Genomic DNA, 26,923 nt, shown 5'->3' with positions numbered 1-26,923 from the left:
AACAGTATTACAATGTAACAGAAAAACATAATGAAAGATAAATAATTCAGTGGCTGGAAACGAGACTAAACACTAGATCAAATAAACTACGTTTAAAATCTCTCACCGCATAAAGCCTGGGAGCAAGAATAAAACTCTAGAAACGTTTAACTTCTTCCCCTAAAGAGACTAGGGAGAAGAGCAAAAACGATGACAACGTTACCCGCTTGAACGAAACGTTAATCCTCCTCTCTCTCCCTCTGTCTCTATCTCTCTCTCTCTCTCTCTTGACTTAGAACCTGAGAGATGAGCCCAATTATATATATCGTTAAAACATATTATTGTTAAAGGAAAAAAACAAAGATTTCCCAAATAAAAAGTTCCTTTATTAGAATTAAAACCATTTAAGCTAAGAAAGAATGAACAAAACGCTAGAATCGGTTTACTCTTACTGCAACGTGAAACCGTTAATACTCTCTCTCTATCGTAACGATAGAGCGCAAGTTGAACGTTCTGAACGTCAACAACTGCAGAGACAAAACAAAACGTTAGTTCAACTTTGAAAACAGTACGAGACTATCAAAGAAATTCTTTCAAAAACATTAAAATAGCATAAAATCTAAACTTTGTTAAGCAAAATTAAGAAAGAGAGTCTGTACTCTCTTCGACACCAACACTTCCGTCTAAGGGAAGGGTCGGCCATTTAAAAGTGAAAGAGAGTTCATACTCTCTTCGTCACCAAAATTAAATCAAATTAATTCCAAAAACTTGCTAAGCTAATGATAAAGCTTCCTGAATAGCGAAGGCTAAACTCTAGAGCAAATACATCACCAAATCATGAACAATAACTCCAGAATCAACAGCGTATCCATGTAGGTCTAGCCGGTGGCACGACAGAGGAAAAATTGAGGTGGTGTTGACAAGAAGTACTGGAGTACCTGACCACAGATGGCGCTGTTGTGTACACCCCCACCTGTATAGCGATCGCTGGCGTATCCCGACCGTAGATTTCTGTCGGGCAACAGAGTTGACAGCTACATGATCATCGGGTAAGATTAATATTGAAAACAAAACCTTCAATTTCTTCTCATCCCACTGCGTCTCTATTGGGGAGGAAGGGAGGGTCATTTAATTTATATATTCACCGGGTAAGTATATTCAAAAATTTATTTTATAATTAAAATATCATTTTTAAATATTTAACTTAGCCGGTGAATATATAATAGCTGATTCACACCCAAGGAGGTGGGTAGAGACCAGAGTTAATTATGTTTACTGCGTATAAGCTAAGAGTTTTTTCATTTTGGCAGTTATCAATATAACAAAACCAAAATAAATAGGTACCTGGTGAGGAAGTTGACTTAGACGATTACTCTGCCTTGTAAGTCTGTCTTCCTCACGGAGCCCAGCGATCCTCTTAGGATGCTGACAGACTCCCAGGAGCTGAAGTATCAAGGGCTGCAACCCATACAACAGGACCTCATCAAACCCCTAATCTGGGCGCTCTCAAGAAATGACTTTGACCACCCGCCAAATCAATCAGGATGCGAAAGGCTTCTTAGCCTTCCGAACAACCCATAAAACAATATTAAAAACATTTCAAGAGACAGATTAAAAGGATATTGGAATTAGGGAAGTGTAGTGGTAGAACCCTCACCCACTACTGCACTCGCTGCAACGAATGGACCCAGTGTGTAGCAGTCCTCGTAAAGAGTCTGGACATCTTTTAAGTAAAATGACACGAACACTGACTTGTTTCTCCAAGAAGTCGCGTCCATAATACTTTGCAGAGATTTATTTTGCTTGAAGGCCACGGAGGTTGCTATATCTCTAACTTCGTGCGTCTTAACCTTAAGCAAACATCGGTCTTTCTCATTCAAGTGAGAATGAGCTTCTCGTATTAAAAAAATCTGATAAAATATGACAAAGAATTCTTTGACATAGGCAATGAAGGATTCTTAACTGAGCACCATAATGCCTCAGATTTCCCTCGTAATGACTTAGTACGAGCTAAATCGAACTTAAGAGCTCTAACAGGACATAATACTCTTTCCAGTTCGTTGCCTACGATCTCTGATAAGCAAGGAATATCAAAAGATTTAGGCCAAGGACGAGAAGGCAGTTCATTTTTGGCCAGGAAACCAAGTTGAAGTGAACAAGTGGCTTTTTTCTGTAGAAAAGCCGATGTTCTTACTGAAGGCATGAAGTTCACTGACCCTTTTAGCCGAAGCCAAGCACACTAGGAAAAGTGTCTTGAGGGTGAGATCCTTCAGGGAGGCTGAATGTAATGGCTCAAAACTGTCTGACATGAGGAACCTTAGGACCACGTCTAAGTTCCATCCAGGAGTTGCCAAACGATGTTCCTTAGAGGTCTCGAAAGACTTAAGGAGATCTTGGAGATCTTTATTGTTGGAAAGATCTAAGCCTCTATGTCGAAAGACCGAAGCCAACATGCTCCTGTAGCCCTTAATCGTGGGAGCTGAAAGGGAGCGAACCTTTCTCAGATGTAAAAGAAAATCTGCGATTTGGGCTACAGAGGTACTGGACGAGGACACAGATGCTGACTTGCACCAGTCTCGAAAGACTTCCCACTTCGACTGATATACTCTAATGGTAGAAGCTCTCCTAGCTCTTGCAATCGCACTGACTGCCTCCTTTGAAAAACCTCTAGCTCTTGAGAGTCTTTCGATAGTGTGAAGGAAGTCAGACAAAGAGCGGGGAGGCTTTGATGGACATTCTTTACGTGGGGCTGACGTAACAGATCTACCCTTAGAGGAAGACTTCTTGGAAAGTCTACCAGCCATTGAAGTACCTCGGTGAACCACTCTCTCGCGGGCCAGAGGGTAGCAACCAACGTCAACCTTGTCCCTCCGTGAGAGGCGAACTTCTGCAGAACCTTGTTGACTATCTTGAATGGTGGGAATGCATATAAGTCCATAAAAGACCAATCCAGTAGAAACGCGTCCATGTAGATTGCTTCTGTATCTAGGACTGGAGAGCAAAAGATTGGTAACCTTTTGGTCAACGAGGAGGCAAAGAGGTCTATGGTTGGTTGACCCCAAGAAGCCCGAAGACTCTTGCCCACGTCCTTGTGGAGGGTCCATTCCGTGGGTATCACCTGACCCCTCTGACTGAGACAGTCTCCCAAGACGTTCAAGTCCCCCTGGATGAATCTCGTCAACAGGGAGATGCCTCGAATTCTAGACCATAAGAGAAGGTCCCTTGCGATCTCGAGCAGCGTGAAGGAGTGTGTGCCTCCTTGCTTGGAGATGTACGCCAAAGTTGTGGTGTTGTCTGAGTTGACCTCTACCACTTAGTTTCGAAGACGCTTCCTAATATCATCAAGGCCAAGTGGACTGCTAATAGCTCCTTGCCGTTGATGTGCATGCTCTTCTGACTTGAGGTCCACAGACCAGCGCATTCCCGACCGTCCAGGGTCGCACCCAACCCAAACCCGACGCGTCTGAGGACAACACGTGGTTTGGGTTCTTGACTGCTAGGGATAGTCCCACTCTCAGACTGATATTGCTGTCCCACCATTTCAGGCATGCCTTTATTGGTTCGGAGACTGGGAATGATACCGTCTCTAATGTCTTGTCCTAGTTCCAGTGAGAGGCTAGATGGAACCGGAGAGGCAGAAGGGGTAGTCTCCCTAGTGAGACAAACTGCTCCAGGGAGGAGAGAGTCCCTACGAGACTGTTCCAACTCCTGACTGAATAAACGTTTTCTTTTCAGCATTAGTTGGACTTCGAGCAGGGCTTGACTGCGAATCTCCATCCCCAAAAATAGAATAATCTGGGATGGGATCAGTTGGGATTTTAGGTTGACCACAAGTCCCAACTCCCTGGCCAGACTCAACGTCCAATGTAGATCCTGCAGACAGTGAAGGCTGGACGATGCTCTGAGAAGCCAGTCGTCCAAGTACAGGGAGGCTCGGATCCCCGATAGCTCGAAACTGGTACCCCACATTCCTGTAAACAAACCTCAGAAACGGTTGGGAATCCGGGTGTATAGGAATATGGAAGTATGCCTCCTGAAGGTCGAGAGAGACCATCCAGTCGCCTTCCATAAATGCTGTCAAGACAGCCTGGAAGACTTCATCGTGAAGTTTGTCTTGACAATGAACACATTGAGCGCACTTGCCTCTTACGTACTCCTGCAGTGAACATGGCTGCCAAATCATGGAGCCATCCCTGAGGGACTTGTTCCTGCAGAGAACGTGGCTGTCAGATCATTGGAGCCATCCCTGAAAGCCTTGTTTATGCATGACATAATTGTACAGCAAAACTTCAAAGGCTCGAAAACAGCTGTGAAGTTGACCTGTAAAATCTTGGAGCGTCTCATGGCCAGGCGCCAGGGAGAGTCTATGAGGTTTGAGAAGTCTATCTGGGCAGAGGCAGGAACTCCCAAGCCGAGAACTTCTCTCGTGTCATATCAGACTCTCGCTCTATAAGCCAGTTTAAAAGAAGGGAAAGCAAAGGCTGTATCCCCCAAACTCCTCCTGGTGATAAACCAGTCGCCTAGCAAACGTAAAGCTCTCTAGGAGAGCGAGAGAGCACTAGCTTATAAAACAACGGCTTCGAAGTAGCTAGGCCTAGTGTAAGCTCTGACGTTTAGGCGAACGAGGAGCAGCAGTTACAAAAAGATCCGGACAAAGATCCTTAAAAATCAGCATGATTTATTTAAAGTCCATAGAGGGCTAAGCAGCTTTAGGCTCCTCTCCGTCTGACAGAGTCCTCAAGGGAATATCAGTAGGAGGGGGAACAGCAACTTCCTCATCTGAAGGAACCTTGTCCGATAATAGCTGAGTCTCAAGCAAGGGAGAGACCTACCGTGGTGGCAATGCTTTACAAGCAGAGTCCACACGCACTGGTGCATTAGTAGCGGACCAGGACGCAACGTCATGTAACTGCTTGACAGTCTGTGAACTGTCAACAACAACAGGTGCGAGAGACCAGGACGCAACGTCATGTAACTGCTTGACAGTCTGTGAACTGTCAACAACAACAGGTGCGTGAGGACGCACAGCGTCCACTCGAGACTGCTTTGACCGCCTAGACTGAGCAGTCAAAACAACTCTAGAATGCGGAGGTTGACGCTCAGCGTCAAAACAAGTCAACTCCGATTGTTAGCAAACGTCCTGAACGTCAACTGGAGCATCAGCAAGTGGCCTAACGTCCAAATGTGGCTGAAAATCCACACGAGACCGCATCGAGTGTGGTTCTAAACAACCTGACTGACGTGACTTAGCTACGCCAACGTCAACAGGACGCACAAAGGAACGTTAGGGTGGCTGAAAGCCAGGATCTCGATGAGATAAACGGCTAGGCTCAACGGACTTATCGGCAGAATAGTCTTCCATAAGGGAGGCAAGCTTATTCTGCATGTCTTGCCGTACAACCCATATAGGATCAACGGAAATGGTTGCGGTAAGAGACGAGGGTAACGTCTGTGACCGCAAAACCTTGCCAACAAAAAGACTCTCGGAGTCTGTGTTACGCTTTTGTTAGGCGGCGAGCAGTCTTCCGATGACTGCATAGGGTCAGAGCTGTCCTAATGGCTACAACCAGGACGCTGGACCTGTCCTGAAAGGACTGACTTTCGCTTAAGGGCCTCGAAACCTTGTTTCAGGTTTCTTATGCGAAAAGCCTTCTGATGACGAGGAGAAAATCGTCTCTCTCGCCTTATGGTAGGGGTGATCTTGGTAAGATACACCCGATACCATAGAGGGAACGTCTGTTCGTTGATCAAGGCCTCTCGAACCCATAAGTCGTACGACATTACTTCTCCCCTGGGCTTGGGAGCTTGCAAGAGGTCCCGGACTAGGCGAACGACAGGCACGAACAGACGAACCCTCGGTCGCAACACTGATAACACTTTGCGCAATTTCACTTTATCACTACGATTTTCTGTTTTGCACTTATTTCACTGAAATCGAAACTTTTACTGATTTCTACCTGAAGCACGCAATTCTACCCTCATCAAAAGGTAGTAATTGCGAAATCAGTCGTATAATGTAAGCACATTAATACCAGCAAAAAACAGTAAACATATTTTAAGATAAAAAATTCAGTGGCTGGGGAAGAGACTAAACACTAGTTCATTCAAAACTACGTTTTCAATCTCTCACCGTACATTGCCTGGGGACGAGAATAAAAAACTAAAAACGTTTTATCCTTTCTCCCCGTACAGAGACTAGGGACGCAAGTAACTCGAGAACAACGTTACCCGCTTGAACGGAACGTTTTCTCTCCTCTCTCTCCCTCCGTCTCTATCTTTCTCTCTCTCTCTCTCTCTTGATTTCGCACATAAGAGAAGAGCCCACTTACGTTTCGTCAAAAAATGTTATTTTCATTAGTAAAATAAATTTTTGAATATACTTACCCGGTGATCATATAGCTGTCAGCTCTGCTGCCCGACAGAAAAACCTAAGGACAAAATACGCCAGCGATCGCTATACAGGTGGGGGTGTACATCAACAGCGCCATCTGTCGAGCAGGTACTCAAGTACTCCATGTCAACACAGAACCAATTTTCTCCTCGGCCCACTGGGTCTCTATTGGGGAGGAAGGGTGGGTCCTTTAATTTATGATCACCGGGTAAGTATATTCAAAAATTTATTTTACTAATGAAAATAACATTTTTCAATATTAAACTTAGCCGGTGATCATATAGCTGATTCACACCCAGGGGGGTGGGTAGAGACCAGCATATATGTTGACATTATTATGAGCTAAGTATTTTGTATTTCATTTTAGCAGTTATTCAAAATAACAAACATAAAATAAATAAGTACCTGGTAAGGAAGTCGACTTGAACAATTACTCTGCCTTTTTAAGTACGTCTTCCTTACTGAGTCTCGCGATCCTCATAGGATGCTGAGCGACTCCTAGGAGCTGAAATATGAAGGGTTGCAACCCATACTAAAGGACCTCATCAAAACCTCTAATCTAGGCGCTTCTCAAGAAAAGACTTTGACCACCCGCCAAATCAAGTAGGATGCGAAAGGCTTCTTAGCCTTCCGGACAACCCAAAAACAATAATAAAACATTTCAAGAGAAAGATTAAAAAGGTTATGGAATTAGGGAATTGTAGTGGTTGAGCCCTCGCCCACTACTGCACTCGTTGCTACGAATGGTCCCAGAGTGTAGCAGTTCTCGTAAAGAGACTGGACATTCTTAAGATAAAAACACGCGAACACTGATTTGATTTTCCAATAGGTTGCGTCGAATATACTTTGCAGAGATCTATTTTGTTTAAAGGCCACGGAATTTGCGACAGTTCTAACTTCGTGTGTCCTTACCTTCAGCAAAGCTTGGTCTTCATCATTCAGATGGGAATGAGCTTCTCGTATTAACAGTCTGATAAAATAGGATAAAGCATTCTTTGACATAGGCAAAGATGGATTCTTAACTGAACACCATAAAGCTTCAGACGGGCCTCGTAAAGGTTTTTAAATAGAACTTAAGAGCTCTTACAGGACATAAGACTCTTTCTAGTTCATTTCCAACCATACGATAAGTTTGGAATATCGAACGATATTGGTCAAGGCCGAGAAGGCAGCTCGTGTTTGGCTAGAAAACCAAGTTGTAGAACATGTAGCCGTTTCGGATGAGAATCCGATGTTCTTGCTGAAGGCATGAATCTCACTGACTCTTTTAGCTGTGGCTAAGCATATCAGGAAAAGAGTCTTAAAGGTGAGATCTTTCAGGGAGGCTGATTGTAGCGGTTGGAACCTGTCTGACATAAGGAATCTTAGTACCACGTCTAAATTCCAACCAGGTGTAACCAAACGACGCTCCTTCGTGGTCTCAAAAGACTTAAGGAGGTCCTGTAGATCTTTATTGTTGGAAAGATCTAAGCCTCTGTGACGGAAGACTGATGTCAACATGCTTCTGTAACCCTTGATAGTGGGAGCTGAAAGAGATCGTTCTTTCCTCAGATATAAGAGAAAGTCAGCTATTTGAGTTACAGAGGTACTGGTCGAGGATACGGATACTGACTTGCACCAGTTTCGGAAGATTTCCCACTTCGATTGGTAGTTCTCCTTGCTCTAGCAATCGCTCTGGTTGTCTCCTTCGAAAAGCCTCTAGCTCTCGAGAGTCTTTCGATAGTCTGAAGGCAGTCAGACGAAGAGCGTGGAGGCCTTGGTGTACCTTCTTTACGCGTGGCTGACGTAGAAGGTCCAGCCTTAGGGGATGTGTTCTGGGAACGTCTACTAGCCATCGAAGTACCTCGGTGAGCCATTCTCTCGCGGGCCAGAGGGAAGCAACTAGCGTCAACCTTGTCCCTTCGTGAGAGGTGAACTTCTGCAGTACCTTGTTGACAATCTTGAACGGAGGGAATGCATATAGGTCTAGATGTGACCAATCTAGTAGAAAGGCATCTATATGAACTGCTGCTGGGTCGGGGATTGGTGAGCAAAATATTGGGAGCCTCTTGGTCATCGAGGTTGCGAAGAGATCTATGTTTGGCTGGCCCCAGGTGGCCCAAAGTCTCTTGCATACATCCTTGTGGAGGGTCCATTCTGTTGGAATTATTTGTCCCTTCCGACTGAGACAATCTGCCAGACATTCAAGTTGCCTTGGATGAACCTCGTTACTAGTGAAATGTCTAGACCTTTTGACCAGGTGAGGAGGTCCCTTGCGATCTCGTACCATGTCAAGGAGTAGGTCCCTCCTTGCTTGGAGATGTACGCCAAAGCCGTGGTGTTGTCCGAGTTCACCTCCACCACTTTGCCTTGAAGGAGAGACCTGAAGCTTTTCCAGATCAGACGTACTGCCAGTAGCTTCTTGCAGATAAAATGCATTGACCTTTGACTCGAGTTCCATAATCCCGAGCATTCCCTACCGTCTAATGTCGCACCCCAGCCTACGTCCGATGCGTCCGAGAAGAGAACGTGGTTGGGAGTCTGAACAGTCAGGGGAAGACCCTCTCTAAGGTTGATACAGTCCTTTCACCAAGTCAGACCAGACTTTATCTTTCCGGAAACCGGGATCGAGACCGCTTCTAGCGTCTTGTCCTTTTTCCAGTGAAAAGCTAGATGGTAAAGAAGAGGACGGAGGTGCAGTCTTCCTAGTGACACAAATTGATCCACAGATGACAGTGTCCCTACCAGACTCATCCGCAGCCTGACTGGGCAGCGTTCCTTCTTCAGCATCTTCTGGATGGATAGCAGGGCTGGGGGTTGATCGTCTTGTTCAGCAACGTCCTCATCAGAGGGTTCCTCATCCGAAACCGATGAGGAAACGGCAACGGAGTGGGCAACGTCTGACTCGCTGAATCCGGTCGCACTGGTGGAAGCGTGACGGAGCCGGACGCAAAATCATGTCACTGCTGCACAGTCTGTGAACTGTCAACAACCATGGGTGCGCGAGGAAGTACAACGTCAACCCGAAAATGTCTAGACTGTCTGGGTTGTGCAGTCAACACCCTACCGGGTTGCTGAGGTAGACGCACTGCGTCACAACAAGTCACCTCTGCTGGTTGTTGAACGTCTTCCTAGTGACACACTGAACGTCAACAACCACCTCCGAACGTCGCTTAACGTCAACGTGTGACTGGCAACCCACACTGGGTCGCATCGGTGGAGGAACCACCTCAACTGGCAGACGCGAGTAGGAAACCTCAGCGTCAACAGGGCGCACAACCAACCGGTAGGAAGGTTGTTGGCCAGAAGGTTCTTCTCCGTATTAAGTCCTCTATCAAGGACACAAGCTTGGACTGCATGTCTTGTAGCAAAGCCCATTAGGGTCTACGGGAGCAGGTGTGGCAACAGACGGGGTTAGCGACTGAGGCGGAACCATTTACCATCCCTGGAAGCCTTGTTATGAGTGACATAATAGTACAGCAAAACTTCAAAGGCTCGACAAAAGTTGAGAAGTTGACCTGTAAACAACTGGAGCGTCTCCTGGCTAGGCGCCAGGGCGAGTCTACCAGAATTGAGAAGTCTACCTGGGCAGAGGCATGAACTCCCAAGCCGAGAACTTCTCTCGTGTCCTATCAGACTCTCGCTCTATAAGCCAGTTTAAAAGAAGGGAAATCAAAGGCTGTATCCCTAAAACTCCTCCTGGTGCAAAAACCAGTCGCCTAGCCAACGTAACGCTCTCTAGGAGAGCGAGAGAGCACTAGCTTAACAACAACGGCTTCGAAGTAGCTAGGCCTAGTGTAAGTACTGACGTGAGGCGAACGAGGAGCAGCAGTTACAAGATCCGGACGAAGATCCTTAAAAAATCATCATGATTTAATTAAAGTCCATAGGAGGCTAAGCAGCTTAAGGCTCCTCTCCAAATGACAGAGTCCTCAAAGGAATATCAGGAGGAGGGAGAACAGCACTTTCTCATCTACAGGAACCTTGTCCGAGAAAAGCTAGGTTATCTCAGTGAGGGTCTCACTGGTGCATTAGCAGCAGACCAGAAGGCAACGTTATGTAACTGCTTGACAGTCTGTGAACTGTCAAAAACTGAACTGTCAACCACAACAGGTGCGTGAGGACATACAGCACTGGTGCATTAGTGGCAGACCAGAAGGCAACGTTATGTAACTGCTTGACAGTCTGTGAACTGTCAAAAACTGAACTGTCAACCACAACAGGTGCGTGAGGACATACAGCACCGGTGCATTAGTAGCAGACCAGAAGGCAACGTCATGTAACTGTTTGACAGTCTGTGAGCTGGCAACAACCATAGCTGTGTGGGAAAGCAAAGCCTCTACTCCTGACTGACTAGTCTGCTGCGGGCGAGTAGCGGTAACCACAGTGGGTTGCGGAGGTTGACGCACAGAGGCAAAACAAAGCAGCTTAACTCCACCCTCCTGTTGTTGTGGTAGCTCACGAACGGCAACGGAGGGTTCCGTGCGTCTGTGAACGTCAGCATGCGTCTGGCAGGGTCGACTGCGCATGGGTGGAGGAGCTCTCACAGCTGGAGTGTGGGAGCAGGCGGCCTCAGCGTCTGCTGGGCGCACAACCGTGGTAGGTTGTAGGCTAACGGGTGCAGCGTCAACCTTCTCCGCACGATACTCCTGCATAACAGCAGCTAACTGAGTCTGCATAGACTGCAGCAAAGACCACTGGGGTCTACAACAGCGGGTGCGGCAACAGACGGAGCTACTGCCTGTTGTGACTTAGGGTCTACAACAGCGGGTGCGGCAACAGACGGTGTTACTGCCTGTTGCGGTACCACTTTGCCTCTCTTAGGAGGTGTGCAGTCATCGGAAGACTGCAGCGAGTCCGAACTGACCCAGTGGCTACAACTGGGCCGTTGGACTTGCACGGAAGGGACCGACTTGCGCTTAATAAGCTGCGAGACCTTGGTCCAAGGTTTCTTACGAGAAACCTCTTCCGCAGACGAGAAGTAAATGGGCTCTCTCGTCTTTGAGTGGGTGGGGCGATCTTGGGTAGATACGCCCGAAACCACGGAGGTAAAACGTCTGTTCGTTGATCAAGGCCTGACGAACCCATAAGTCGTTCGACATTACTTCTCCCCTGGGCTTGGGAGCTTGCAAGAGGTCCCGGACTAGGTGAACTACAGGCACGAACAGACGAACCCTCGGACGCAACACTGTAACACTTTGCGCATATCACTTTATCACTTCGATTTTCTGTTTTGCACTTATTTCACTGAAATCGAAATTAAAACTAGCAAAAACAGAAAACATATATAAAGATAAAGAATTCAGTGGCTGGAAAAGAGACTAAACACTAGTTCAAATAAACTACGTTTACAAACTCTCACCGCACATAGCCTGGGGACAAGAATAAAACCCTAGAAACGTTTTACCTTCTTCCCCTTACAGCGACTAGGGAGGAGAGAAACACGAGAGCAACGTTACCCGCTTGAACGGAACGTTTTTCTCCTCTCTCTCCCTCCGTCTCTATCTCTCTCTCTCTTTCTCTCTTGATTTCGCACCTGAGAGAAGAGCCCAATTATATATCGTCAAAACATGTTATTTGGCTAAAGGAAAAAACTGAAAGGTTTTCCAAATAAAAAGTTCCTTTAATTTAGAATTTAAACCATTTAAGCTAAGAAAGAATGAACAAAACGTCAGAATCGATTTACTCTTACTGCAAAGTGAAACCGTGATACACTCTCTCTCTATCGTAACGATAGAGCGCATGTTGAACGTCCTGAACGTCAACAACTGCGTAGTCTAAAAAACAAAACGTTAGTTCATCTTTGAAAACAGTACGAGACTATCAAAGAAATTCTTTCATAAAACATTAAACTTAAAAAGTTTTAAATTCTTTAAAGGCTAAATACGATATAACGGGCTCAACGTTGATTAACTTCGTTCTAAGTTAGGACCACCTACTATCAGGAAAGGTCGCATAAAAACAAAACATAAAAATTAATTTCATATGTTTATAATAAATGGAAAGTTAATCGAAGAGGCCTAATAAAGGCGGAGAGATATAAAATATATAGATCTATAATGTGTTAAGCAAAATTACTAAAAACCTAAACACACTTCCGTCTAAGGGAAGGGTCGGCCATTTAAAAGTGAAAGAGAGTCCATACTCTCTTAGTCACCATAATTAAATCTATCCAAAACGAGTTCAAGTTTTAAGATGAAGATAAAACCCCTGCATAGCGAAAGCTCAAAACTGGAATAGTGTACTTCACCAAATAGTTGTGAAAACAAATCCAGTTAGTAACAGCGTATTTAGGTAGTAGGTTGGCCAGGGCACCAGCCACCCGTTGAGATACTACCGCTAGAGAGTTATGGGGTCCTTTGACTGGCCAGACAGTACTACATTGGATCCTCCTCTCTGGTTACGGTTCATTTTCCCTTTGCCTACATACACACTGAATAGTCTGGCATATTCTTTACATATTCTCCTCTATCCTCATACACCTGACAACACAGATTACCAAACAATTCTTCATCACCCAAGGGGTTACTGCACTGTAATTGTTCAGTGCCACTTTCCTCTTGGTAAGGGTAGAAGAGACTCTTTAGCTATGGTAAGCAGCTCTTCTAGGAGAAGGACACTCCAAAATCAAACCACTGTTCTCTAGTCTTGGGTAGTGCCATAGCCTCTGTACCATGGCCTTTCACTGTCTTGGGTTAGAGTTCTCTTGCTTGAGGGTACACTCGAGCACACTCTCCTATCTTATTTCTCTTCCTCTTGTTTTGTTAAAGTTTTTATAGTTTATATAGGAGATATTTATTGTTGTTACTCTTCTTAGAATATTTTATTTTCCTTTTTTCCTTTCCGCACTGAGCTATTTTCCCTGTTGGAGCCCCTGGGCTTATAGCATACTGCTTTTCCAACTAGGGTTGTAGCTTAGTAAGTAATAATAATAATAATAATAGTAGGTCTTGCCAGTGGCACGACAGAGAGAAAATTGGTTCTGTGTTGACATGGAGTACTTGAGTACCTGCTCGACAGATGGCGCTGTTGATGTACACCCCCACCTGTATAGCGATCGCTGGCGTATTTTGCCCATAGGTTTTTCTGTCGGGCAGCAGAGCTGACAGCTATATGATCACCGGCTAAGTTTAATATTGAAAAAACAGGTTATTTGACCAAAGGAAAAAACTGAAAGGTTTTTCAATTAAAAAGTTCCTTTAAAATAGAATTTAAAACATTTAAGCTTTGAAAGAAGAATGAACAAAACGTCAGAATCGATTTACTCTTTCTGCAAAGTGAAACCGTGATACTCTCTCTCTCTATCGTAACGATAGAGCGCAAACTGCGTAGCATAAATAAACTAAACGTTAGTTCATCTTTGAAACAGTACGAAGACTATTCAAAGAAAATCTTTCATAAAATATCTATTAAAAAATATTCATTTAAAAAGTTTTAAATCATTAGCTCTTTAAAAGCTATTTACGATTGAAAGGGCTCAACGTTGTTTAACTTCGGTTTCCAAGTTAGGACCGCCTACTCTCAGGAAAGGTCGCATATAAACAAATCATTAAAATTTATTTTTATGTTTATTATAAATGGAAAGTTAATCGAAGAGGCCTAATAAAGGCGGTGAGATATAAAATATATAGAGGAAAATCTATAATTAATTTATAACGTGATAAGATAATTGCTAAAAGCCTAAACACACTTCCGTCTAAGGGAAGGGTCGGCCATTTAAAAGTCAAAGGAAGTCCATACTCTCTTTGTCATTAAAAATTAAATCTATCCAAAAACGAGTTCAAGGATTTATTTGAAGAAAAACACCTGTACTGCGAAAGCTCAAACCAAATTAAAGTACTTCACCAAATATAATGGGAAAAAACTCCAGGTTCAACAGCGAGTAAAAGTACGTCTTGTCGACACGTCGACAGAGAAGAAATTGAAGGTTTTGTTTACATCCGAGAGTGGTATCTGGCTGACAGTTGGCGCTGGTGGGCACACCCGCAACCTGCATAGCGATCGCTCGCGAGTTTTTTATGTATGTGTCTGTCGAGCAACAGAGTTGCAGCTATTATATATTCACCGGCTAAGTTAAATATTTAAAAAATATTAATCTAAACCTTAATGGGAAACATGACACACACCTCTTGAAGCATAGGTAATATTATTATTAGCACACTGGTTACCCTAGTCTTTTTAGTTTATACAATCATTTATACTTTCATCATCGTCATCATCACAATTTATCTCAGACGATATGATGAAACAAGCGCAAAACAGATTTCATACTTATTACATTAAAGCAAAAACAAAACGCAAAGGAGCGCACAAGCTAAATTGGATTCTCAAGTATCGCAGCCTGACTGATCGTTAATGTGCAAAACCATGCTGTAAAACACTACAATAATCATCACACTTAAGAGACAGTGATACTTACTCTTTCATGTACAAAATGAAAGAGGCAACCAGTTTCGTCGCCTCCGTAAACAAGACAACTGTGACAGTGTTGTAACTGTAGCTGTAATCTGGCCGTTGCGATGCTGTTACCATGATCCCTGGAATACAGAAAAATGTCACATCTCTGTTATGTAGTGAAGATAATATGCATTAATCAAATCTTTTATCAAGCAGTGAATACAAGTAATTTCTTTCAAAATTAAGAAGCTAATATGTCCGACTACTGAAAAGGCCAAATAACTGTTGGTTTAATTAACTTCTTTTTTAAAAGTATCTTGTAATGTATTAAAGGGATATTTGCTATATAAAGTAATGTTTAGATATTTTGAATTGGTGAAATGAATGTGCACCGTCGTTCAATTTGTTCGTTTTGCATGTTGCACAAGATTTTTCACAATTCTGACCATCTTAGAGAGTACCATCCTGTTCATGATACTAGGTATGCAGTTGATTCTAACAGTCATGCCTTCTCCACCACGAGGCTCAATATTACACAGTATTCTAGAAGTTTTATTCCAGCTGTGACCAAGTTGTGGAATGATCTTCCTAACCGTGTAGTTGAATTGGTAGAACTTCAAAAGTTCAAACTTGCAGCATATGTTTTTATGTTGAACAGGCTAACATAAGTCTCTTTTTATAGTTTATATATGAAAGATCTATTCTAATGTTGTTGCTGTTTTTAAAACATTTTATTTTAATTGTTGATGACTTCTCACAGAGTTTATTTATTTTCTTATTTCCTTTCCTCACTGGGCTATTTTTTCTTGTTGGAGCCCTTGGGACTTACAGCAGCCTGTTTTTCCAACTAAAGTTGTAGCTTAGCTAATAATAATAATAATATGCTCACTGTTTGCTTACTGAGAAGCAAGCATGATATAGATGACTAAAACATTTTAAACAATACTTGTTTCCTGCGTAAAAGAAAACTTTTCTTGCATATCACTAACTGCAGAATTGTAGGCCATGTAATAAAAGATATAAGAAAAATAAAATTTTCAACCAGTAAAATATAGATTAACAACCCTATTTAAAGTTATCTATTGTTACTTTTAAGCTTTAACTGAAATGGCGTGGAGCTGATAAAAGACTACTTCAAATAACCTAAATCTTCATTTATGAATTAAAAAATTATATAAAATCTGCCATACGCAGAAGTGGATTCTTGGCTTGCTACACCAATTGTAAATGTCCCAAGATCATTTCTCTAATGGAGTAAACCCATAAAGCAGCCTGACTTCCACAAAACTTTACTGATGCAAAAGCAGCTTATATTTCCAGAACATGAAAGTTAAGAACAGACATGAGGCTTGATAAAAAAACCAGCCAATTCATCATGAGGACCTTGGTGAACCACCCATGCAGGGATTCAAGTCATCTTCTGAGGAATTAAATTCTGTCCCTTTGCAAGTCTACCTTCCAAGACTTTGCAACAAAAGCACCATTCTTGCTGGTCTTGAAATCTTAGTTAGGACGGCAAGCTACAAGCCATTTCTAATGACATGGTTCTTTCAAAGAACTGGGCCTTAATTGCAGAAAAACATGCCAATTGAACCTGAAAAACATTACAACCCTCCCTCTTGCAATCCCAGACTTACGTTCAACATAAAAGGGGAATCTCTGCTGTGCCAAGTGAAGGCTATGAGGGTCGGAGGCCTCATTTCTTCGTTTCCGGGCCTTTCCTCAATTTTACATTCCACTCATAATTAGGTTATATATAAAGCTCTTTCTTGGCTCATCAATTGTGACAATTTCTCTTCTTAATTACTTCTGTAGTAAATGTAGATACTCAATAGTTGATACATTGCAAATATATTCAAATAGTTACCGTGCATCACCATTTTCATTAGTGGCTATGTTCTGGTGGTAGTTTGTCTAATGTAAACTAGATCCATTTGCTCGGAATGAACTAGAGTATAGGGATCGGGCCATATGGCAAAGCAATTAACTTAGTAATTTTTCTGGTACTGTATTACCATTCAATCCAACTTATTAGTTAGCATTTCAGTGACCATTTTATCCTCTCAATTTGGTAGTCTTATTGGACATTCAAAGGGCAAGAGGAAGATCTTCCCTTTCAAATATCTCTACTTTGACAGAAATCATTATCAAATATGGATACATTATGCATAATTAATCAAATGCATATTAATCTTAAACCAAAAGTGGGATTTGGTCACATCTACGATAAAGTAGTTCTCTCTATACAGTACTGTATAAAATGTTATCACAATTAAGGCAGATGGCTACTATCACACCTACGGTGACAAAAATAACGGCAGTTTACCTACCAAATATATCAAGAGGCAATACAAATAAGAAAATAAAATAACTTGCCTAGAATTAATGTTCCAAATGATGATAAAAAAAAATATGCCAGCATATAGGTTTATATATTAAATGTAACTTGTTATACTATAAAACCAAATTGGGGTATAGAAAGATTCAGGATAACCTGCTGAATGGCTTAAGCTATACATATAACTCACAGAGAAGTAAGAAGTTTAATCAAATACAAATATATCCCCAGGAAAGAAGTTATTAATATGAAACATCTTACAAGATAAAGCAGGAAAGTTGCTGATGTAGATTATGAGTGCAATTTGACATCAGAATTCGACTTTATAAATCTTTTTTTTAAAAACAACATGATTAGGGATAACTTTACACATCCACCGTTCAGAGACTTCAATATACTAAAAGTAGGGACAAGGTATTTTAGGAAAGTTTGGATCAGGAAGGTGTAACCACCAAGATGAATAAAGACACAGGTTATAGTGTCAGATGGGAGGAAATGATAAGGGTAGTTTGAAGTTTACTAATGGTGGTGTATGGGTAAACATTTACCAAGTATTTGATATCATGAAGGTACCGGTCTTAGTTTCCTCGATATTATTGTAGTTTATTACAGGGTAATGTAACCTAGGGAGAAAACTACTTTTTTGTGTAGAAAAAGGTCCGTTCTCTTCGAAAATGACACTCGTTCCTGAATTTACCGTTTCCTCCTAGGGTCCAACTTAATTGATACTAATTTTAAAATATTTCACTTTAAAACATTTCACAAATTAATTATAAATAATCTATTTACTATTCCTTTATTTTCTTCTCTCACTGGAGTTTCCCTGCTGGAACCCCAGGCATCCTATTTTCGAACCAGGGTTGTAGCTTAGCTTGTAGAAATAATGAAAATAAAATTATAACCATAATATTACTGAAATACATAAATGACATGATCAATATTGGGTGAAATACATAACATGATGATCAACATTGGGTAATCATAAAATGGCTGAATACAAGTCTGTTGGGATAATAAAGCCATCGTAAACCAATTTAAGAAACTGTCATTCTATCTTAGCCTTAATCAAGGCCTCCTACAATGGGCTAATATTCACCACTGCAATAACTAACCTCGATCAAGATAAGGCCCACAACAAAATATCTACTTATCACGGCAAAATACCAACCTTGGAAAATGAAACACATCATATAAGTGACAAAAATGACGAAACTCCATTTCGTAGGGAACAGAGCTGACCAATTTACGCCTACATCAGCCATCGCAGTTTTATATCTCTCTCTTTTTCTCTTCAGTAGCACAAATAAAAGGAAGAATAGAGACCACTTGCAGGTCTATTAGCTCGTGACGGTAAAAACCGGCAATTACAACACCTGTGTCATATCTTATCAGCGGGGTCTTTCAGTCAGAAATCCTTTTTTTTGTTTTTGTTTACATGGAAATGTTTGTTATCGTGAGCGATACGTGTTTACAAGTCGGTCGCGTAACGCTCACTGACAGATAGAAGAAGAATCGTGATATTTTATCTCTCCGATGACTAGTGCGCATGCGTGGTTGAAACTCTTCGTTTTAGGAAAATGAGAGGTGTGTTTTTTCCCCTGTAATGACGTCAGTTTTAATTATAACACTTAATTTTTTAAGGCATGTACATATATACAGTATATATTTTGTACTACTGAACACTTCTTTATAATAACGGCAATGGTCTCTTATCTCTGTCCGTTATACCACTTTGATATGCTTGGACTCAAAAGTTATGAATTTCTACACAGGGGATAAGGATACATACAGATTCTTACATACAGACGTTTTCCTGGAAGAGGCCCTAGGGGCCCTGTGGCTCCAGTATGGTAGCCAGGACACTGTGAGTGGTGGTGGCACGTGGTGTTTATCTGAGATTTATAATTGAATTTTTGATCCTGCGTTTTCCAAAATTTATCAAGTCTTGACTCAAACTGAATATATATATATATATATATATATATATATATATATATATATATATATATATATATATATATATATATATATATATATATATATATATATATATATATATATATATATATATGTGTGTGTGTGTGTGTGTGTGTATATATATATATATATATATATATATATATATATATATATATATATATATATATATATATATATATATATATATATATATATATATATATGTGTGTGTGTGTGTGTGTGTGTGTAGCAGAAAATGTATTATTGTAAGCTTGTATACAATAAGCACACTGTAGCACTTATGCTAACCGCTGTCGTATGCATGTTATCAAATACTAAGGGAATGAATAAGACCAAAATTATCATGAACATTCGTATCTATATTTCCTACTGTTATCGTCTTCATGTTGAAAATCATGCATATGAATTTCCCTGAATCCAAATGGTACTTTGTTTTCCTTGTTTGAAAGAGGAAACAAGTACAGTAGGCTTAACCACAAGCACGCATTTTATACGAAGAGAATTATTGACTTATTTTGTCTATATTACGATGTATACTGTGCCAGTATATATTTGAAGTATTAAAGATATGATTAAATATTTGTTTTGTTTTGGTGTTGATGTATAATGGGTTTGTTGTGATGGTTGATTAATAGACTTGTATTTCTTTATGGAAGAAAATATAATTTTTCTGGACAAAATATCTCATAATGTAATGGGGGAAAATGTATAATTGTCACAGAATAAAACCCACTGTTTTGTGTAAACTAAATATGAATATTGTATATACTACAATGTATATAAAGTTTTGTCAATAAAGAATAAATAAATAAAAAAATATCTAACCATCAAACCAATAGATTGCAAGTAAGTCATATCCTTGTTGCTGTGGTTGGTCTGGCCATAGGAGTTAAATTAATATACTCCACTTGTTTCTTAACACGTCATCTCTCTCTCTCTCTCTCTCTCTCTCTCTCTCTCTCTCTCTCTCTCTCTCTCTCTCTCTCTCTCTCTCTCTCTCTCTCTCCTCGGCACTATGTCTATTGCTTGTATGAGTGTGTTTTACGAGTGCCTTGGGTCCTATAAGTGAGCTGTATTTTTCTCTTATTTTACATTGTCTCACGTACGTATAGTATGTTGTCATACGTGCCAGATCTGTTAATGTGGAATGTGTTCGTTTTTATTCCCAATTTTCTATGCATGTGCTCTCTCTCTCTCTCTCTCTCTCTCTCTCTCTCTCTCTCTCTCTCTCTCTCTCTCTCTCTCTCTCTCTCTCTCTCTCTCTCTCTCAATCCAAGGTGCATCGGAAATATACTAGAAGTTTAAAGAATATGATAAGGAAAGCAGTGTTTGAATAAAGAAATTAAGATGGTAAAGAAACAGAAGATAAAATAAGATGAAATAGTTAACAAATAACAATTTAAATTACTTGAATAACAGATAATTATGAACCAAGAACATTTTCACCATGCTTCTTTTAAATTTCTTGGAATCTGTATTCTACCTCTCAGTTCTGAGTGGGAATACCTTAACGGGGTGAGAGGGTTTGCGCATCGCCATGATCAGCTAAATTGCGCTAGTCATGGCCACCCATACTAGGTCGGTTTGCGTTGAGCGATCAGACGAAAATCCCCCACCATCATCAATATATATATTATATATATATATATATATATATATATATATATATATATATATATATATATATATATATATATACATATATATATATATATATATATATATATATATATATATATATATATATATATATATATATATATACATATATATATATATATATATATATATATATATATATATATGTGTGTGTGTGTGTGTGTGTGTGTGTGTGTATAAAGATTCCTTCCAAAATTAGTAATCTGAAAGATGTGTTTTAATTAGAAGCACCCAGTACATTCAGTTATCTGTATACTGGTCTACTATAATCTGAATATAGATTAGTAAATCAGTTTTAATTTGATCTATTGACGTGTATAGGGCTCGTTATAAGACACACACACACACACACACACACACATGTGGGGTGTCTACAGAGCAATGACTAAAGTCCTAGCACGTATGGCCGAAGATGATCAATAAATAAAACATCTATTCTGATGGAACCGGAACTGAAACCAGTCACCTTTATCCTTTATATATAAGAGAAATTTCTTGTTTTGGGGATCTCATGACTGATTAGCTAAGTAGTGCATGAGGGGTCATAAGTTCTAGTGCTTTTAACAGTTATTCATTTTGGTTTGCAAAATATCAGAAAGCGATCGATTAGGCCTAGTTTTCTCAGTAGGCCAATGCCGAAAGTTTTGCAATAGATCTATGTCATTTGCAATTCTGTTACGTTATCAATTCACGCAATGTTTTCGTTGATTGTAACTTATCAAGTATGGTGTTATATATCTTGTAATTGATCAAGCGCTGATAAAAAAGAAAAAATTCAGCAATTAAATATGTGACTAAGTTGGCTTGATAGACTGGGATTAACCTTGACTTGATGGAAATAAGCTCTGTTTGGGTTACTGTACGGTTAAACCAGAATTTTGAAGCCCTTTTACGCAAGTGTAATTAAGTTTACAGATATTCCCTGAGTGGGGAACTCGTATAACACGGAGAGTTCCGGTGATATATGGCACTCGTAGAAGGAAAACTATATTGTATGAGAACTCTAAACATGTATATTTCAGTTACCTACACTCTGAAGAGAATTATATGGCGAGTTAAAGTGAAGGATAATCTGGAGAGAAGAGATTTGGTGGAAGAGGATGCATTTGATGGAAGGCACCGGGGAGGGTGCGTTGGGCAATCGACCCCTTAATGTAAGGATAGCGATGGAAAAGAAGATAATCTATAATCTAGAAAATAAACCTAATTAAAATAGAAATTGGATAATATAAAAAGGCGATGTTAACAAAGTATGCTGCTGGCAACATATGGTGAATATATTTCTTCGTTGTGGGGAATTACGATCTAGATTTATTTATATTTGTCAAGGTCACAAATAAAAAATGTTCCTACTCGCAGTTGACATCTGGTAGAGCTTCCTTTTAAATTAGCTTGTATATAACTAAGAGGTTTAATTGAATAGTTTAACATGTTTGTCAAAATAGTTTAATTGTATAAGTTTTTAGACTAGTTTGGTAAAAAAAAAAAAGTGAGAATCTTGGTCTAAGTGCCAGTATAGATTAATCTTCATTTAGCATCATCATCATCATCATCTCCCACGCCTATTGACGCAAAGGGCCTCGGTTAGATTTCGCCAGCCGTCTCTATATTGAGCTTTTAAATCAATACTTCTCCATTCTTCATCTACTTCACGCTCCATAGTCCATAGCCATGTAGGCCTGGGTCATCCAACTTGTAGAGCCCAGTTTAAAGTTTGGTGAACTAATCTCTCTTGGGGAGTGTAAAGAGTATGCCCAAACCATCTCCATCTACCCCTTACCATGATCGCCTCCACATATAGCACTCTAGTAATCTCTCTTATAGATTCATTTCTAATCCAGCCCTGCCATATAACTCCAAATATTTTTCTGAGGACTTTGTTCTCAAATCTACAAAATCTGTTTGCTTTTGTTTCATTGTTACACCACGACTCATGTCCATACAATAACAACGAACTTACCAAACAGATATATAGCTTGATTTTTATGTGTAATTTTACTTAACCTAGCCATTGTATGATTTGCCTTTTTCAGTCTTTCATTAAACTAAAATTCTAAAGACATTGTAGTAGAGATCATAGTTCCTAAATATCTAAATGATTCCACCTAATTAATCTTTTTTTCTTCCAATGATATTTAATCTTCCATTGTATATTCCGTTCTCATCATCTCTGTCTTCCTTCTATTTATCTTGAGCCTAACCTCATGTGATATCTCATGCATTCTGGTAAGCAAGCTTTACAAGCCCTGTGGTGTTCTGCTAATAAGGACAGCGTTATCAGCATACTCTTGGTCAGTTAATTTCCTGTTACCTATCCAGTCCAATCCTTCTCCACCATCTCCAACTGTTCTAAGTATTACAAAATTCATGAGAAGGATAAACAACATAGGTGACAATATATTCCCTTGGAGTACTCCACTGTTCACTGGAAATTCGTTTGATATGACTCTACTAACATTAACTTTGCATTTGCTATGCGCATGAACAGACTTAATCAAATTTCCATATTATTATTATTACTTGCTAGGCTACAACCCTAGTTGGAAAAGCAGAATGCTATAAGCCCAGGGGCTCCAACAGGGAAAATAGCCCAGCGAGGAAAGGAAATGAAACTAAAAATATTAAAATTAAAATAAATATTTCCTATATAGATTATAAAAACTTTAACAAAACAGGAGGAAGAGAACTAAGATAGAATAGTGTGCCCGAATGTACCCTCAAGCAAGAGAACTCTAACCCAAGACAGTGGAAGACCATGGTACAGAGGCTGTGACACTACCCAAGACTAGAGAACAATGGTTTGATTTTGGAGTATCCTTCTCCAAGAAGAGCTGCTTACTATAGCTAAAGAGTCTCTTCTACTCTTACCAAGAGGAAAGTAGCCACTGAAAATTTACAGTGGTTCTCAAAAAGGGGTAAATTACCACACTGGGGGTAATTTTGCTTTTGTTGGGGGGTAATGACGGTTTTTATTTTGACAGGTGCTGTAATATATATATATATATATATATATATATATATATATATATATATATATATATATATATACATATATACACACATGTATATATATATATATATATATATATATATATATATATATATATATATATATACATATATACACACATGTATATATATATATATATATATATATATATATATATATATATATATATATATATATATATATATGTGTGTGTGTGTGTGTGTGTGTGTGTGTGTGTGTACACACGTACACACACACACACACACACACACACATATATATATATATATATATATATATATATATATATATATATATATATATATATATATATGTGTGTGTGTGTGTGTGTGTGTGTGTGTGTGTGTGTGTGTGTATTATAATCGTAATGATTAAAAATGTAAATATTAGCGAACGTCCAGTATCTCTCGCCGTCAATTAGTTGTTACCTCAGAAGAGGTTGGGTATTGCAGTAAGCATCGCTGAAATTATGTGTGGATTTAACTAAGCTGACAGACTGATATTGGGACCACTATCTAACAACATAATTAAGCGTAAGATAGATAAACTGTCAAATTATATCAAGGATCAATTAAATTCACGGGTAAAACACAGTTGTATCTTCGCCATTCAAATGGATGAAACAACTGATGTTACTAATGTGCACAATTATTATTATTATTATTATTATTATTATTATTATTATTATTATTATTATTATTATTATTATTATTATTATTATTATTAAATGCTATGCTACAACCCTAATTGGAAAAGCACGATGCTATAAGCCCAGGGGCCCCAACAGGGAAAATAACCCAGCGAGGAAAGGAAACAAGGAATAATAAAATATCTTAAGAACAGTAAAAACATTAAAATAAATATTTCATATATAAACTTTAAATAATTTAACAAAACAAGAGGAAGAGAAATTAGATAGAATAGTGTGCCCGAGTGTATCCTCAAGCAAGAGAAAACTAACCCAACACGGTGGAAGACCATGGTACAGAGGCTATGACACTACCCAAGACTAGAGAACAAGGGTTTGATTTTGAAGTTTCCGTATACCGGTACAAAGGAGAAAGGGAAATTGAAGAAGATCTACTCGTGTTCAGACTACTTGAAACGACTAAAAAGGGTGTGGATGTATTCAGAAACGTTAATGTTTTTTTTTTTTTTTTTTTTTTTTTTTTTTTTTTTTTTTTTTTTTTTTTTTGATGAAGCAGATGTGCAACTAGATTGGAAAAACTTCATTTGAGTCACAACAGATGGGGTGCCATCTTTACAGGTGTTAACTCAGGATTTTTGGATTGTGAAAAAGGAAAATACTTGAATTATTGCAACACACTGTATTATCCATCGAAAAGCACTGGTAATAAAGTGTTTGCAACCTGATTCGGGGGTGATGATGTGTGACGTCATGAAAATAGTTAATTACATCAAGAAAAGTGCTTTAAACTTGAAACTGTCTAGTTCTTAGTTCTTTGTGTGGTGAGATTGATTCTGAACATCACTGTCTGTTGTATTATTCTATTTATTTTGTTAAAGTTTTTATAATTTATATAGGAATGATTTATTTTAGTGCTGTTGCTGTTCTTGAAATATTTACTTTTTCCTTCTTTCCTTTCCTTACTGGGCTATTTTCCCTGTTGGGGCCCCTGGGCTTATAGCATCCTGCTTTTCCAATTAGGGTTGTAGCTTAGCAAATGATAATAATAATAATAATAATAATAATAATAATAATAATAATAATAATAATAATAATAATAATAATAATACAACCAGATGGCTATCCCGAGGAAATGTTTTCAAATGAGTATTTCAGCTCAAAACTGGGATTTAAATGTTTTTGGACGATGAGGGACACAATTTAGCAGGGAAAATGAGAGATCCTAAACGTATTTCCATTCTTTGCTATTAAGTGGACATATTTTCGCATACTAAATGCCCTGAACACATCGCTGCAAGGACCAGAAGAATATGTCTCATTGAATGAAAAAAATACAAGCATTCCGTAGCAAGTTGGAGCTTTGGGACTAAAAATTGAAAACTGACAGAACAGCTCCCTTTTCTAAGTTAGGAGAGTATTTGGAAGTTACAGATTCTGTACACCTGAGTGATACGTGGAGTATAATGAGTTTTCATTTAAATAACCTGCGTCAAAGGATGGAAGAATATTTCTATCAAATTAACCCACCCAAATATGTTTCTATTCAGAATCCATTCACATGTGATACTAAACATCTGCCATATAAACCAAATGGACTTGCTGAAGAAATACTTGAAATAAAAGTAAGCCACCTCTTACAAATGAAATTTAACTACGTGAAATAATATACATATTGGATTAGCCGTAACAGAGTTCCCTCTGGCACGTTTAGAAGCAGAAAAAAATACTTTCACCCTTTGTTCATGAGTGAGGCCGGCTTTTCAGCTCTTTTCAACAGAAGTAATAGTACTTCCTGATATATTTGTTTCAACAATACTTGAATAAAGAAAGCTTCAACCAACTAAAAGTTTGTTTTACATTAATCATGTTCAAAATGATAGATATAGTGCGGGGGTCTAGCCAGGATTTCGGAAAAAAGTGGGGTAATGAACAAAAGTATTTGGGAACCACTGCGTTAATCCCTTGGGTTAAGAAGAATTGTTTAGCAATTTCAGTGTTGTCAGGTGCATGAGGACAGAGGAGAATATGAAAAGAATAGGCCAGACTATTCGGTGTATGTGTAGGAAAAGGGAAAATGAACCGTAACCAGAGAGAAGGCTCCCGCATAGTACTGTCTGGCCAGTCAAAGGACCCCATAACTCTCTAACGGTAGTATCTCAACGGGTGGCTGGTGCCCTGGCCAACCTGCTAGGGATTAGGAGCCACTGTTCCCCCCTAATGCGAATCCGATGAAGGTGCTAAGGCATTTCCATCAATGAAATACTCCTAAATAAAATAAATGGTTTTTTTTCTTCTTGGAATAAAGAAATATCTTATTCAAATTCTTAGGTCTTTTGACTCCAGTGTTCAGGACCGCTAGGCCTATATGAAATTTTCCTATTATTTTATTCATTATTATGAGTTTGTCAGCAACTGACCACCGTGGCCTCTCCAGCAATGATTATGTACCCCCAATTTATATAAACAAATCACGTAACTGTTTTTTCCTCCATAAAAATACTGACGGTTTATTTTTTTTTTACAGACGTTGATGCAATGTTC

General features: G+C 39.5%; 1 protein-coding gene across 2 annotated transcripts in view; it reads right to left on the bottom strand.

Annotated features, from left to right (window-relative positions):
- The window catches only part of senju (UDP-galactose transporter senju), a 68,061-nt gene extending 49,469 nt beyond the window's left edge, over positions 1 to 18,592 (bottom strand). For both annotated transcript variants that reach the window (XM_068352868.1, XM_068352869.1), the window contains exons 1-2: positions 18,253 to 18,592; positions 14,769 to 14,886 (exon numbers count right to left, since the gene is read on the bottom strand). In XM_068352868.1, coding sequence (XP_068208969.1) covers positions 14,769 to 14,886; positions 18,253 to 18,346 — 212 coding nt within the window. In that variant the 5' untranslated portion in view covers positions 18,347 to 18,592. The remainder of the gene's footprint in view (positions 1 to 14,768; positions 14,887 to 18,252) is intronic.
- Positions 18,593 to 26,923: the final 8,331 nt, after the last annotated feature.

This window comes from Palaemon carinicauda, chromosome 29 (genome assembly GCF_036898095.1).
Source record: "Palaemon carinicauda isolate YSFRI2023 chromosome 29, ASM3689809v2, whole genome shotgun sequence".
NCBI classification, from domain to species: Eukaryota; Metazoa; Arthropoda; class Malacostraca; order Decapoda; family Palaemonidae; genus Palaemon; species Palaemon carinicauda.
This window is presented reverse-complemented; position numbering and strand designations above follow the sequence as displayed.